Here is a 16,937-nt window from a genome sequence, read left to right on the forward strand (position 1 = left end):
TATTAATAATGATGACAAACAGATCACATTCACAACGGCTTTTCTCTTCCAAGGATCTCAAGGGATTTGGATAACTCGGGGCCCAAGGGACCTGGAGAATGGCAGCCTTCCCTGAGTGAGTCTCGTGGGAAATCTCTAGGGCTAAGGCAACAGTAACTTAAATCAGTGTCTTCCAAACTTTTCTGACCATGGTTCACAGCAAAAAATACATTTTTCACGATGACCTAGAACACACATACAGATATGTATACCATGCACACAACTCTTAACAACAGTGTGAGGAATTTGTCTTTCCTGCATGCAGTGTACTTTGATGTTTTCTATTCTAATCTATTTCTTTCTTCTTCTTCTTATTGCTATTGTTACTGTTGTAGTGTCAGTGAGAATCCACTAAATTGATATCATGACCTACTTACAGGTCACAACCACTGGTGTGCAAAACATTGCCTTCAGTGTCCACAGTTTTAGGACGCAGGCCTAGGCAGTCTTCTCGCCCTCCATACTCTTCCTGGATTCACCGTCCTCTCTCCTGGTTCCACTGACTATCTGTACAAGAGGACTCCAGCCCAGATTCCACCTCAAGGCTCCAGAGCCATACATCCAATTGCTTACCAGATAGCCTCACTTGGACATCTCAAAAGCAACCTTAACATCATGTCTAAAAATGTTATTTTATCACGACCATCCCCTAGCCTTAGTAAATGGGCCAACTCAGCTGTCTGAGCCAAAAACCTGTTATTCCTCTTCCCCTCCCTCCCACAGCTGATTAGTCACCAAGTCCTGCTTCTTGTAACTTCTAAATTACTTTAGAATTCTACTGCTTCTCCCCACCACCACCCCATTCTTGGTATCACTCGATGGGGCTACTGCCACAAGCCTTCAGGATTGCTCCCCTCCCATTCTATTCCACCCTGAAGCTAGAGTGATCTTTCAAAAATGCAAATCGAGTTACACCGCGGACCTCCACGGAGTGCCAATATCCCCAGGATGGAGCGGCAGCAACCCGAGAGGCCGGGCCTCCTTGCCGTTGCTCCAGCGCTGGCTCCTGCCACATTTCTCCTATTCTAGGGTGGTGTCTGGCTCTTGGGTCTGGCTGCACATGAGAATCACTGGGGCAACTTTTAAAAAATAAAAGTGCCCAGGACTCCATTCAGGACAATTCAATCAGAATCCAAGAAGCGACTGTCTGTGCAGCCCTGGCCCTGCCGAAGGCCTTTTCCTGTGTCTCAGAAGCTGGTCCCCACATGCCGCCCCTTCTGTGTCTTCAGCCCCAACACCAGATTGGCCCTTCAGGTCTCAGTTTCAAGGTCATTTTCTCAAGGGCCGCCCAGGCCTGGGAGGGCTCCTGTCCCATGTTCCCACAGAATCCTTAATTTCTCTTATCACAACCTAGTGGGTTCTATAACCTCCCAGCCTGGCATAGTGGCGTCAATAAATATCTACAATATGAATATATTAATGTCAATTCTAATAACAGATATGACGAGAAGATATGGTTGAGGAAAGCTGACGGAAAAACACCACCACTGATGTGCAAGAGATAAACCCACATCGGAGGCATCTGTGCAGTTCTCCTTTCTGTAGTGTGCAGCGGGGTGGCAAGCAGAGGCCATTTGGTGCCTAAATTCGGCCACATCTTCCCATGAAAGCCTTCCCCGAGGGACATGTCTGATCTCCATCTTCTTCCCAGTTCATCGCAGATGACGGGTGGGAAATTCAGTTGCCCCTGCCTCGACAAATGGGAAGACAAAGCTGCCTGTCCAGAATGATCAAGTAAACCGGGGAAGTTGGGTCGGACCTGGGCCACCCTGCTCTATCGTGTGCCAGCACCAGGCTCTCCCTCCCAGCGGAGAGTTAAAAAGAGGAACACTGAACTTGTAGAGAAACACTAAAGCTAATATTCCTGCAGCAACTGCTCAGGCACATTGCATGCTGTGCATATTAAGGTACCCATTAAAGTCTTGCTAGTAATCGAAAAAATTATCTATGTGCAATGAAAATGAGTTAATGCAACAGAGGAATCTTAACTTTTCCATCTCCTGACTTTTTACTTTTAAGAGGTACCTGAACCTTGCGCTTTTGTGGGGTTCTTTACATTTCCAATGTAGGTGTAAAGTCATACTTGAGATATAATTCCATTCACCATGCAAGCAACTTCATAGTCTATTCTACTGCATCAACTTTTTCTGTAAAAATAAATTGTTAAGGATATTATTCCTGGAACAGAATAAATTCTTGGAATTACTGAGTAACTTATGTAGCGTTCCACTGTTCCAAGAACACATCACTTATTTTATCATGATAATGTAAAGGTATTAATCTTTTGGCTTCCATTTCAACAATGAGAAATGCTGCGAGAGACACAGACACCTGCATTACATTTCAGCTCAAGTTTATATCATCCATAGACATCTCTGTTTTGGACACCTCGGCCAAACAAATGCTCACAGAATACTCTATGTAGCATTCGATTTTATGGAACTATAAAAGTTCCTTGCTGTTAATTACAGAGACAAATGTCTCATCACACATTTGGTTACCAGATAGCAGTATAATTAGTTTTCTCCATTAACCTTTCAGATATAAAATTTGATTTCAAGTAAAAAACATTGTAAACCCCTTGGAATCTGAATAACACGGTATATTTCTGCATGTTTGAAAAAAATGCAATACTAAGAAACAATTTTACGGATTCTTATTTACAAGGATATTGGTTGTATGGAATACTGAAAGAAAATCTGTCTCAACTTTGTAATGATTTGAAAACATATTATGAAATATGCGTGCGATAAGCTATCCTTTGTAGAGAAATGAGGCACAGTAACCTGACCCCCAGTGGAATGTGCCCTTTGACCTCTCTCTCCTAACTATGGTCATGCGGCCGAAATGTTCAGCACAGCCTCTCATCCGCTCCCCCTTCATCCTGGCATCTGTGAGACAATGGACGAGGGAGGCATGTTCAGTTGATGGCAATGGAATAGTTTTTTTCCTGTTTAAAGTCAAATTGCCTTCAGGATGACTGATCCCACAACCCTGGCCTGCTAAGGACCATGCTGTAGCTTACATTCGTAGAGAGTGCATTTGATGGACACAATGTGTAGGTGGGCCATTATGTTGTAGGTGCTATCAACATTGATGTACGTTTACGCTGCCAACATGTGGAGAGTGCGATGAAGACTTCATGCGCTGCATGGGACAATCCTGCACAAGGAAACGGCCTCATCTCAATCAATCGTCCCACTCTGATCTACTGATAATTGGAGGCACATTACCTTTTAACATAGTTTAACATGGAACTCATTCATTTATTCAAGAATAGTTATTCAGAGTCTACTCTGCGCCAAGGAATACTACAATAGGAATACAGCATTGAACACTCAGAGTCTTGCCCCGAAGGAATTCAAACTGAGACTGGAAGGATAAATAAAAGATCATGGAGGCAAAGGTAGTCGAGGTCACTCTAGGCAAAGAGGCCGGCAGAGCACATGCCAGGGCCCCAGTGTTGCAAGATTCCAGGGGCGCTGTCCCTTGTGCCACGTGAGTCTGCGAGGCCCGGGGGTGGCGTGGAGGCTGGTGACACACAGGGGCACAGGAGTGCATCCTATGTCACAGTTAGACTTTAAAGGAGGGAGACTGCTACCTATTAAAATAGAAAATAGGCTGGGCGCGGTGGCTCACGCTGGTAATTCCAGCAGTTTGGGAGGCCAAGGCGGGCAGATCGCTTGAAGTCATGAGTTCAAGACCTGCCTGGCCAACATGGTGAAACCCCGTCTCCACTAAAAATACAAAAACTAGCCAGGCGTGGTGGCACGCACCTATAGTCCCAGCTACTCGGAAGGCTGAGGCAGGAGAATCGCTTGAACCTGGCGGCAAAGGATGCAGTGAGCCAAGATCGCGCCACTGCACTCCAGTCTCGGCGACAGAGCAAGACTAACTCAAAGGAAAAAGAAGTTTATTTAACAAATACTTATGATATTTCCTAGAATGTGCCAGACACTGTTCTGCAAACAAAAATGCAAAGAGATCAGGCTAGATGACAGCAGGATACATACAGGCTTTGAAGAGTTGATACCAAAGGAGGCTTTTGGATTTCCAGTGCCAAAGACCATTATATTTAAGTGTTTAAGTAAAAGACTGTATTTCTCAGTGTCCGTTGAAGATATATGTGACCATACAAAAAATAAGTGTTGATTGAAATATCTGGTTATATTCTTTAAGAAAGAAGCAGAACAAATAAATCAAGCAAGCATTTGTTGCCCTATTGGAGTTTTCTGGTGGCTTTTTTTTTTTTTTTTTTTTTGAGACAGGATCTCACTTGTTGCCCAGGCTGGAGTGCAATGGTGCTATCTCAGCTCACTGCAACTTCCACCCACTGGGCTCATCTGATCCTCCCACCTCAGCCTCCTGAGTAGTTGGGACTACAGGTATGCACCATGACACCTGGCTAATTTTTGTATTTTTTTGTAGAATTTTTTTTTGCAGAAGAGTGGTAAGCATGTCAATGAGGTGAGGAAGTGCACAGCCTAAAACATAAGGAAGGAGAGATGCTGCAGGAATGAAAAGTGGTCTGGTATGGCTGCTGCACATGGAGGCAAGGGGGGAATGTCAGGAATCAGCTCGAAGAAGTAGACAGGGGCAGTTCATGCAGGGTCTCAGCTGTCATGCTAGGGAGTTTGGGTGCACTTAGATGATAAAGAATTTCAAGCATCACACCTATAATCCCAGCACCGTGGGAGGCCAAGGCTGGAGGACTGCTTGAGGCCAGGAGTTCAAGACCAGCCAGGGCAACAGAGGGAGACGCTGTCTCTACAAAAAATAAAAAAATTAGCTGGGCATAGTGGTGCATGCCTGAAGTCCCAGCTACCTGGGAGGCTAAGTACCTTGAGCCCAGGAGTTGGAGGCTTTGGTAAGCTATGATCACACCACTGCACTCCAGCCAGGGCAACAGTGTGAGACTCTGTCTCAGAAAAATGGAAAAGAATTTCAGGCAGAGGGGCAGCCCAAGTTGCACACAATACTCTCAGGAGCCGAAAGGCACTGCGTGGATAGCAATGGCTGCAGGTTCAGGTTTCTGCCCTTCGCCAGCCCGGCTCCCCTGCTACTGCTGAGGCACTGCTGTCCAGGTCACTTTCTCTCCGATAATCTGCTACTTATAAGGATAACAGACTTCTCGCGCCAACATCCCAGGTCTATTTTTAACTTTGAGATGCAAAACACACTGGTTCAAAATCCTTATTTCACCGTATAGAAGGCCATATGATTTTCCTCCGAAAACAAAATCACAGGGAGGCTGTCATGTCGACATGACATGACAGGGAGGCTGTCATGTCAACATGTTTCCTTAGATTCTACCCTTCGTGAATTTATCATTTTTTTCAATGATTTGGTCATGACCAGTGTAAGAAAAGTAAAAGACCACAATATATCACACTTTTCATTTACAGGGCAGTTGCTGAACCACAAGGAGCCTTCCTGAGAAACACAAAGAGGTGGCTTTTCCTCAGGACAGCTGCTGCCCCCACGCGGGCCGTGGCGAGCAGGCTGCAGGCTACATGTCAGCCCCACTGGCCCCTCACAGGGCCCCCTTGGGCAGGTACAACTTGGGTGGCTGTGTGCAGGGGCCCAACTCCCTCAGACACGCGACAGGCACTAAGGTTTGTTGGTGTGATCTTTAATAAATGTCTTTATGTCCTTCCAACAATGATAGACTGGATTAAGAAAATGTGGCACATATACACCATGGAATACTATGCAGCCATAAAAAATGATGAGTTCACGTCCTTTGTAGGGACATGGATGAAATTGGAAATCATCATTCTCAGTAAACTATCGCAAGAACAAAAAACCAAACACCGCATATTCTCACTCATAGGTGGGAATTGAACAATGAGAACACATGGACACAGGAAGGGGAACATCACATTCTGGGGACTGTTGTGGTGTGGGGGGAGGGGGGAGGGATAGCATTGGGAGATACACCTAATGCTAGATGACAAGTTGGTGGGTGCAGCGCACCAGCATGGCACATGTATACATATGTAACTTACCTGCACATTGCGCACATGTACCATAAAACCTAAAGTATAATAATAATAATAATAATAATAATAATAATTTAAAAAAAAAAAAAGGTAGAAAAGCTTGCTTCATGTGAAATCTGAGAAGTCAACAATGTCAACATCAGTCTACAGACGGGCCAGCGCTATCTTTAAGCACCTTTCTAAAGCTGTACCTGTGTTAGAGCAGAATAAGGAACAAGCAGAACAAATGTGATTTTCCAATTTTGGTTTCCAACATGTCACTGGCTTTCATATGTGAGTTCTTCTTTTCGGTCTCTTCTAGATTTGAAAAAAGAAGTTGTATCTCACAAATCAACATCAGAAATCCCAAATTTCTACTCTAGTATGTTACAGAAGCTTAAAGTTAAATGAGGCATCTTTTAGTTTGGCTCACTAAATGTCTCTAAAATCTCAATATAGCAGTATACTTTACAATAAATCTTCAGAGTCCTAACGACAGTGTCCAATATATTCATGCATTTAAATCACGTATCTGAGGACCTATCAGCAGAGTACCTATTACGGATACAGCATTGTGCTATGTTCTCAAAGGATCCAAAATGAATTCAGGTCACACTTGCCCTCTAGGATCTGACAATTTACATTAGGAGCGATTAGGAGAGTCCTGAAAATAAACAACCACATTTCAATGTGGCAGCTGTTAAGTTTCGGGGGAGGATCTGCAGGGTGACTTGAGCACAATAAAGCCACACACAAAAATCAGTAAATATTAGGCATCACAAGGTAAGTGCCAGAAAAGAGTAATGTTATTACTTAGTGCCCAAGTGATCCGAAGAATAGATAACTCCTAGGCTGGGTGCGGTGGCTCACGCCTGTAATCCCAGCACTTTGGGAGGCTGAGGCAGGTGGATCACGAGGTCAGGAGATCGAGACCATCCTGGCTAACACGGTGAAACCCCGTCTCTACTAAAAAAAATACAAAAAAATTAGCCAGGCATGGTGGCGGGCACCTGTAGTCCCAGCTACTCAGGAGGCTGAGGCAGGAGAATGGCGTGAACCTGGGAGGCAGAGCTTGCAGTGAGCCGAGATGGCGCCACTGCACTCCAGCCTGGGCAACAAAGTGAGACACCGTCTCAAAAAAAAAAAAAAAAAAAAGAAAAGATAACTCCTAAATCTGGGAGGAGGGAGAATGGGGTAATAAAAACACAAATACAGTGTTTTCCAGTTTGAAAAAGTGTTTTACCATACAGGATTTCACATGTGCGTCAGGAGGGCCAACGTTATTCTTCTATTGCAGAAAATGAGGAAAACCCCTCAAGAGTGTTATCCAAGGTGTTAGAACTGGAGCCTGAGATTCAAAGCAAGGTTTTCTGACTCTAAATCCAACTTCTCTCTGCTACGCTATGTAAACTGAGAAGGCTTACAGGCCAAGGTAATATTTGAATTGGGCTTTAAAAACCGATAGGAGAGACAGGATTTTACTAGAAGGAGTTTGGAAATGGGGTAAGGAATGGTAGGAGGCTAGGATGGAGAAGGAGGCACAGTGAAGTGGCAGAGATGAGAACAGGAAGGTGCTTTAGGAGGGAATGATGTGACCAGTTTGACACAGCACACGTTTTCAGTGAGGGTGAAGAGCAAGAGAAGGCTGGAAAGGTGGTTTAGAAACAGACAGCGAACTGAAAGGGAGAGGAGAGCGGGGCCTCACTCCTCCAAGGCAGCATGGCACAGTGGAAAGATTGTGGCCAGGCCATGTCCAAATTCCAGATCCAGGCTCTTGTCTCCTAGTTCTATGACCTTACGTACATTAACAGTTCTAAAGGCCCATTTTTCTCGTATAAAAGTAGAAATGACAATACCTTCTCAGAGCTGGTCTCAGTGTTAAATGACATAAAGTTCGGATGTGCCCAGCACACAGGGGAGACAGTAAACAAGCCCTAGCTCCTTTCTTCCAAGCAGGAGGGGCTTTCCCAGGCCGTAGCTCCTGCCCACCCCATTCCTTCGCCCTGTGGTGCCCCCTCTGCGCCTGGAAGTCCTGCTTTAGGAAGCCAGTTGGCTCAAGGGAAGGCGGTTACATGAAAGCTGCGGACAGGGAGATGCAGATGTGGTCAGGTCAGACCGTGCATACTAAACACTCAGTGAAGGGCTTTGCCTTGATTCTAGAACCCAGGACAAGGCAGCTGAAGTCTCTAAGCAAGAGAGAGGGTGAGAAGTTACGTACTGAGATCAGCCCATGTGGGCAGATTGGAGCAAGGAGTTGTGGCAGCTCTGACAAGGTGAAGAACTCAGAAGTGGATGTCAGGAGACCCCACTGGAAAGTGTGGTCAGCTACTAATGACCATGTAGCCTTGGGCAAATCACTTTCATCCCTGAGTTGAGGTTCCCATTTGTAAAACATGAGACCGACCCAACACCAACCTCACAGTGTAGCTGCAGTAGAAACTAAATGAGAGATGGAGTGCCCGGATGGCCTAACTACAAATGCCTCCCAGACTTTAGGCAACAAGTCATACATGAGAACGACCAAGTTCTGCATCCACAGCTACCGAAACATATGTATATGTGCACATAAATTGAAAGAAGCCATCGGTATTTAAGTTCCCTCAAGAGGCTCTCCAAACTTTGACTTTGCTTGCAATTGTTTTCGAAGCCATTTTTCGGTCCTAGAGTATAATCAGACAAATCAGGTGCTGTATGAAGCCCTGGGAACTGTCTAGACCAGGAGTTTTAAAACAGTGACTGGGGGCGCCCTAACATTCTGCAGAGGCCCACAGAGGAATGTGAAATGCACGTAAGGCGCTCTGGGTCTCCTCGACCTTTTTTCAAGCAGCTCTGCTCCCCTTTGATCTGCTGGACATACTGGGGGTTCCGCTTGGGAGCACGTTTGAACAAAGGCTGCCATGCGGTTAAGGGCTTGCTTTGGAGACAGGCAGACCCTGGCTTGCATCCTGGCTCTGGCACTGAGTAACTCTGTGAACTCCTCAAATTCTTCATCCATAAAGAGGGAAAAACAACACATTTCTTGGGACAATTAATGGGATAACATTTACAAAGTCCTTTACATAGTGCTGGCACACAGCAAGCTCTGGGTAAATAACACTCACTATTACCGGCCACGTACCTAACCCCAAGAGACACTCCTGGTCATTCACTCCACTACCAAAAAAGGAGAGGACTGACAAGAAAGAGCACAGGGACACAAGGACACAGTGGGGCCAGGGTGCTGAAGGTGGAGCTTTTGTGGGGGAGGAACAGAGGGGAAGCACTTGCTTCCACATACTGGGATTTTGGGGTTCCACTTTTCCCCCTTGGCCCTTCATTTCCTCTGAGGTTGCAACTCCTGCCCCAGGTATTAAGTGACACACTAGACCCTTCTTTCTCTTGGGAGCAGGGGCTCAGCTCCCAAGCCTTTAGAAACCAACCAAGAACCAGGGTGGGACCCAGGCCACCTGACTCCACGTGAAGACCTCCTTCATTTTACAAACGGACCTGCCAAGTCCTCCAGGGAGGGGAATGATGTCGTGGCTGGGAGATAACTCTCTAACTTGTAAAAGTGCACAGCAATTGTTCCAGTGTGTCCTCTTTGAGGAGATTCTGGGGACTCTAGTGGGGGCAGCTGTCATCAAGAAAGCCACTGAAAACAGATTTCAGAGTTTCAGAGATGTCGACCCTGCTCAGCTGGCATGGCTGCCGCACTGTGTGCTTCATCTATGGAAAGCTGAATAACTGAACCGAATATTAAAAAGAATAACTAGAACAGGGCTTAGCATGGATGTAAACGGAGCGCAATGAATTTCTGTTGAATGAATAAATGAATGAGACTGAACACCTGACAAATAAACGTTTCAAATGTACATACTATGATAAATCTAACCCAAAATCCAACGTGTGAAAAGAGACTTCATTTTATATTTGCATTACTGCTATGAATAACAAATTAACTGTCTCATTAAAATCCTTCTAAAAGTGTCCTGCTAGCAGCTAAGGCCTCCTCCATGAGCCTTGGCTTCGCCTGGCTCCACAGCGCAGAGTGGAAAGATCTTTTGAGAGGAGGCCTGAGTTTACTGAGGCCTGGGTTTACTCCGGCCTCTGCTATTCATGAGCAGGTCAGGTAACTGAGCTTCGGTTCCCATCATTATAGGAATCATTATATCTGTCCTAACTACCCCACAGGTATATGGTAAAAATCCCAAGAAAACAGATGTGAAAGCACTTTCTAAACCATGAGTGCAACACTCATGGTCGAGCTATAATGATGTTTATTGGTGGCTCCCTCACCCTTCCCACCTGGAATATTCTCCAGGGAGGAGAAATACAGGAGCGAATCTTTCCTGTAGTTCAACATCTCTGCTTTGCAGAGCCCTCCCCTCTACCCCTTCCAACTCTGCATTTGCTGTTGCCCTGATCATTCACATTTGTCATTTAGTTACTGTTCACAGAGAGGCGGTTAAGTGGAGTGTTCAAAGCTCAGGCAGACCTGCACTGGAACCCCACCTGTGGCACTTCCTACTTGAGAGACCTTGGGCAGGTCACCTCGACATCTCTAGGCTCATCTACAAAATGGGGTTGACGATAACTTGTACAGACATGCTGCAAAGAGCAAATCAGGTCTTTTATGTAAAGTGCTCAATGTGCTGCCCTGCACACAGTTAAGTGCTCACACAACTGTAGCTCTTACGATTGCTGAATGCTGCTCCCTGTTTCCTGAATTTGTCCTGTCTCCTCCCCAGCTGGATCTGAATCCCCGAGAACAAGGTCCCTGTCCTATCCATTTCTGTGACTATCTCTGACCCCACTCCCATTCCAGAAAAGTGCTGAGTTCGGAGTATTTTCTCATAAAGACACTGGCTGAACTGATTTAAGAGAACTGTTTTCCCTCAAACAGTGCTTAAATCTTCATTGTAGTCCCATCACAGTAAGCTTGAGAAAGTCAATGTCCACGGGTAAAGTAACGTCTTCTGACCCTATTATCCAATTAAAAATATGTGAGTAATTCCTAAAGCAGGAGGCCAAGCCATTTACGCTACTGAGCTACCCTACCACGTGAGATGCACTACATTCGTTAACAGCCTAAAAATGTTCTAGAGAAGTAGACTTGATGTGAGAACCTCTGCCACATTCTAGAAGACTCTTTTTCACCTAAAACATAAACTTTGATCTTATAGATGCAGATAGTATTAAAGGGAACACATATGTTTGAATGTAGAAAGTCCTATAGACCATCCCTGGGACAGTGTGTCAGTACTTTGTTATAGGGGAAAGAGTTCTAGTATTTTGGTACCAAACCCCCTTGGATGTCATAAGCTTCCCATATAATTCTACATCTTTATGGACAGGCTTTAGCAATTTAGAAAATAAACATAATTGAAATCTTTATGTTTTGAAAAGTGTAACCATAAAACTACAAACTATAACACTGTCAACAAAAAATTCCTACTCTCAGATGCCATCAGTAACTATTCTCAATTGCTCCAGAAATCATGTTTCTGTGACAGTTTCTGTTATTTTTTCTTAACTGACCTAGAGATCACAAAATAAAAATGTTATTTGGGAACCAACTACATGATGACCCAAGAATGAGCAAAAGATTGAAAATAACCCACAGCACACTCCCAGGCTGTTCAATCTTTTGTCTCTTGATGTTGAAGGCCTTCTGGAGCAACCACTTTGAAAGCGTATCTATCTCAAGCCTGGTCTTTCATTGGAATTCCTGCATCTTCCTCAACTTGGACTAGGAAGAAGAAAAGCAACAACATCTATCATCTCTTACTGAATCAGCTTACTGAATCCTGGGCACTAGCATCCTGTTGCTCTTCAGCTTCCCCTCTCTTATCCTTACAATTCACTTCCTTCGTAGTGACCTTACCACTTTTCTAGTAGTACACAGCAGAAAGCGTGGGAAAGCCTGCCTTGCTGGAGAACTAAATCAAGGACATGATGTTCCATTTGTATGGTGAACGTAAATGTTCTACTAAAGGGTAAATTCGTTATTTCAAATGGCTATATAGAGTGGTTACTTTGATAATACAGAATTCCAACTGACCAGCCAGGCACGGTGGCTCACGCCTGTAATCCTAGCACTTTGGGAGGCTGAGGCAGGTGGATCACCTGAGGTCAGGAGTTTGAGACCAGCCTGGCCAACATGGTGAAACTCTGTCTCTACTAAAAATACAAAAAATTAGCCAAGCGTGGTGGCAGGTGCCTGTAATCCCAGCTACTTGGGAGGCTGAGGCAGGAGAATTGCCTGAACCTGGGAGGCAGGGGTTGCAGTGAGCCGAGATCGTGCCATTGCACTCCAGCCTGGATAATAAGAATGAAACTCTGTCTCAAAAAAAAAAAAAAAAAAAAAAAAAAAAAAAAAGAATTCCAACTGACCAAGTTTAGGGGACTGGAAAGACTAGAATCCAAGAATATTCTCTTTCTGGACTACAGCATTTCACTTGATTATTAACCTTTTGGCTCCTAGCTCTCTTAACAGTAAACAGGTACTGGGAGCAGCGCTGGCCCCAGTGATATTCTTTCCCTCAGCAGAAAGATCCATGTGCCATCAATGATCGCTCATGTAAGAAATGCTGACATTTCCCTCCTATTTTTCCTCTTAAAGTATATATTAATATTTGACTTCTTCCCAATGCATCCCGACCCACCCTTTCTATCCCTCAAAGCAAAACCAGAGAGATCCTGGTGAGAGCTTCGTTTGAAGGCTGACCCACACTGGGTCTGAGCAGCAGTCCTGCTACCTGAAGTCCCCTTTGATGGGGTAATTGTGGCTTTGCTTGTAATCGCTCTCGCTCTGACCCCTCTCATGTTCTGCTTCCTTGCTGTGCAGTGCTGGGCCCTCAACCTGCTACCTGGGATTGCAGAGGTCCAAGATGGACAAGGTTGAGGCCAAACGCCACCATCTACTCTCCACCCTGACCTTATGGGTACTTCACTCTCAGAGGCAAAATCCTACATGGTTTCATTTTTGGCTGATGGTGTGCAAATAAAAAACTGCACATCCAAAGTCTTTCCTGCACAGTATTTGCGCCAACACTGCACATGGAAAAGATGGCAATGTTTGTGGCTACCTACCCACCCATCATGCAGCTACACTTGCTGGAAAGTCTCGGAAATGCTGCTTTAGCTCTGCTCGTCCCTGACATGAGCTGGGAACAACGATGGTAAGAGGAAAGCACGCTGTTCCCCCTATCCCAAAATGCTGGTGTGAAAGGAGCACAAAGTCAGGAAAATGAGGAGCTGCTTGATGATAACTAGCACTATCAAGAGCTGGTTAGGCAGACAATCACACTTTTATTTTCCTTATGCTTTTTGGCTGTAGATTTCATTTAATTTTGTCATGGCAGGATTAGCAACTGGGCCACAAAGGTGAAGGGACATTGTAGTAAGACAGCACATTAATCCTCTATCCCACCCAAGGCAGAAGCAAAACCAAACAAATAGCAGCTTCCTGGAAATTGAATTTCTGTTATCCAGATGTCAAAGATGTAATACCCCAATTACACAAACTATTGCCAGTGAAGCATGCCAGCGAATATGCAATGTAAATGGGGTGAGCGCACAGCCACAAAACTGCACAGTCAGCATCTGGCTCTGTGAGTGAGTGATAATTAGCACTGTGTGTAGACACTAATAAACATTTATGTCTGAAATTACAACTTTTAGCAATGTTAATAAGGGATATATTGGCAATCTGTAAAATAAAAGGTCTTGAAAAGAATGTCATACATTAAGCAATGGCAGACATTTCCCGTTCCTGAACAATTTCCTTTTTTCCCCCTAATTGCAAATGGCCACGATGTTTTGCTGAGATATTAATTGACATAGGAACCTACCTAAAAAAATGGGTTGTGTCTCTTTGGCCTCCCCATTAACATCGTTGCTGAATTCTGGGATCTTATACACCTCATGGTGATAATCTGGCATGAGAAAACAACCAAAAATTAGAATCCTAAAGACCTCAAGATAGGAATAAGCAGTCAAGTCTAGAATCTCATTCTATTTAGTATGTATACTCTATAATTTATAAATAAACTTTTTGAGAACTGAACTAATCACAGAATTTGTAGTCAATAATAATTCCTAAAACTTTGCTTATTCTGGAGTACGCAAACTTGAAAGATTACTCTGGCTTTAGAAGACAGCTTTGCTTGATCACACCATTTTCACGGTAAATTGTACCCACAGATGCCATTTTTTAGGCTTTTTTTCTTTGAGGTGGCAAGTATGTTTGCCCAATCATAGAGCAGGGGAGGTTTCCAAATTTCTCTTCACAACCCATTTTCACCAGCATATCAACAGTATGCTTTAAAGTTAGCCAGCACTCTAATTTTCTCAGTTTACCCAGAAAATCTCAGCCTTTAAGCAGCTTAAAGGCAAGCATACATGAAAAATACTGATTTGTTATTTGAAATGTAGTATGATTTGGATAAGAAAGCAAGATTTTCATCTTTCACACAAGTGACTCTTTCGCATTCAGCTACTGCACTTTATTTAATATGCAACAGTTTATTTTCTAAAACTGCACCTGCAGAGAAAGAGAAGAATCAGACCTATAATTAAAAGAAAAAGAAAAAGAAAAAAGGAAAAACTTGCTATGTCAGTCAAAGTTTAAAATACAATATTTTTACAAGCTTCTCTATGGAGGCTACTGCACTTTTGCTTCTATTTTTGAAAAGCAGGGTCACTTAGGCATGAAAACAGAGGTTCCTCCTTAACACCTAGTCCCCTTTCTCTGGCCTTAGACCTCACAGGACAAAGTCAACAAAACTACTCTCACTTTTAAGATAAAGCCGTTAAGTTCTCTGAGGTCATCAATAAGAAAGCAGCCTACATTCCTGAATGAATCAGATAGCACCAACAGGGCAATCACCCAGACAGAGACTTTTAAAAGTCCAAGTAACTGAGTAATCAACACAGATGTGGAAAAAAAATTTACTCAGAAAGTGGGAAGAGCCTAGTATTTTGAATGCGTGAAACTATTTCAGGCCTCTTTCATTAAACAGTATCCAAACTAAATTAAGGGAGGCAGATAAGAATGGATCTTCAAAATGCCTATAATCAAAGCATTTTCAGATGAACCAAATCCACATCTTAGCTAGCTTAGCTCAGTTTGAAAAATTCGATTACTTGCAATTGTCCACGATTTTTCACTAATTTTCATCAGTTTACACGTGACTTCTGCAGGTTGTTGGAGTTTCTACCCTGATGCCAATGCTAGAGAAAACGACAGAGGAAAAGTGGACAGGTTGTGGTTTGGCTTTGACCTCAACTTGATTAAAAGACGACATTTAAACAGAGCGGGTCTAAACTCAATATGAGGACTTGTGACATTATAATGAAAAAAGTCACCTGCCCCTAATTAAAGATGACAATGCATTTTGAGATATATTTTCACGATGGCTCTTATTTTTTGTTTAAAAAAAAGTCAAATCAGGAAGATAAAGACTTAACAAGTAACTGAACACAGCCAAGACTGTATTCCACTTTCCCCTCCCTGACAAAATACAAACCCTAGAGTGTGGTGTATACCTGTTAATTCGTCAGGAACTAGATGGATTTCTATTCTTTGTTTTCTTTTTTCTTTTTTTTTAAAGGATACTTATCTGACTGCTATGTGATCTAGTCTAAAACACCTTTCCAACCCAAATCAGCTAGCTAGAGATGTTGGATGTCAACAATTCCGCCTTGGGCTTGGACACGGCGTGAGCTTCTTTCTCCTTCTTAAAAAGAACAACAACGGTCATCCTTTTTCCTCCTTCTCTTGGCGGGGGGAAGGGGGAAGACCCCAGAAAACAAAAACAGCAAATTTCAGGTCCGAGGGTCCACGCTCGGCCTGATGGCCAGGCAGGTCCGCGGCCGCCCCAGCCCTGCCCCGGAGGCGCCCCGAGGAGGGCTCGGGCCCCCCGGTGTCATTGTTTTCTAATTTCCTGAGCTGCCCTCCGACTTGTTTACGTTAAATAACACCCCGGCTCCCCCCGCACAACTTTCCCCGCCGCCCGGCGTGTGCGGCCGCGGCCCTGCCTGCCAGCCCGGTGGAGGCACCGGGGGACCGGGAAGGACCGGGGGCTCCGGGAGGGCGCGCCCCCCAGCGTGGACCCCCGCGGGCGGCCGAGGGCGCGGCGCCCGCTGTCTGCCCCCGCCGCCCCGGCGGCCGCTTACCTCGGCTCACCAGTTTGAAGCTCTGGGATTTCCTGCTTCTTTTCCTCTCGGAGAACTCCATGGTGCGGGGAAGGCGGCGGCGGGGGCTGAGGAGGCGGCGGCGGCGGCGGCGGCAGCGGCGGCGGCGCGGGCTCGTGTCACCGCCGCGGAGCCGCCGGGACCAAGGTCCGCGCCTGGAGTCGGCGGGGGGAGGCCGCGGGACGGGAGGAACCACCGCGAGCCCGCTCGGGGCTGCAGGCGCGGGGCCCGGCGGCGTGGGCTCCCGGGTGAAGTTGCCCCCGCGCGGCGCCGCCTCCCGGTGCCCTAGGCGCCCCCGCGGACCCCGCTCATGCCGGCCCGCGGGTTCCAGACGCCACCCGCCGCAGCCCAACTTTCCGTTGGGAGCGGGCCGGGCGGGGGCGCGGGGGCGCGGCGGCGGCGGCGGCGGCGGCGGGGGGCGGTTCGGGGCGGCCGGCCCGCCTGGGCTCAGCCTGCGGACGCGGCGGCGGCGGCAGCGGCTCCGGAGACGCGGCGGGCGGGCGGGCTGCGGGGAGGGCGGCGGCGGGTGCAGAGCCGGCCGGGGCGCTGACCGCCCCCGCGGGAGGAGGGGCGCCGGCGGAGGGGGCGGTGCCGCTGGGACCCCGGGGCCACCTGCTGGCGGAGCCCGGCCGCTGCCATCCCCGGGGGCCGCCGCCGCCGCCGCCGGCCTGGCCGCGCGGCGCCCCGAGGAGGCGCGGAGGCCGCGGCGCAGCGTCCTGGCCGGGGCCCGGCCGGCCTGCC

General features: G+C 46.2%; 1 protein-coding gene across 26 annotated transcripts in view; it reads right to left on the reverse strand.

Annotated features, from left to right (window-relative positions):
* The window catches only part of BEND7 (BEN domain containing 7), a 94,837-nt gene extending 78,116 nt beyond the window's left edge, over nt 1-16,721 (reverse strand). For 9 of the 26 annotated variants that reach the window (XM_054521934.1, XM_054521932.1, XM_054521926.1 and 6 more), the window contains exons 1-2: nt 16,179-16,721; nt 13,853-13,936 (exon numbers count right to left, since the gene is read on the reverse strand). In XM_054521934.1, coding sequence (XP_054377909.1) covers nt 13,853-13,936; nt 16,179-16,239 — 145 coding nt within the window. In that variant the 5' untranslated portion in view covers nt 16,240-16,721. The other 17 variants (XM_054521957.2, XM_054521953.2, XM_054521954.2 and 14 more) reach the window with 15 other exon arrangements.
* Between the last annotated feature and the right edge of the window lie 216 nt (nt 16,722-16,937).

Source organism: Pongo abelii, chromosome 8, assembly GCF_028885655.2.
Source record: "Pongo abelii isolate AG06213 chromosome 8, NHGRI_mPonAbe1-v2.0_pri, whole genome shotgun sequence".
NCBI classification, from domain to species: domain Eukaryota; kingdom Metazoa; phylum Chordata; class Mammalia; order Primates; family Hominidae; genus Pongo; species Pongo abelii.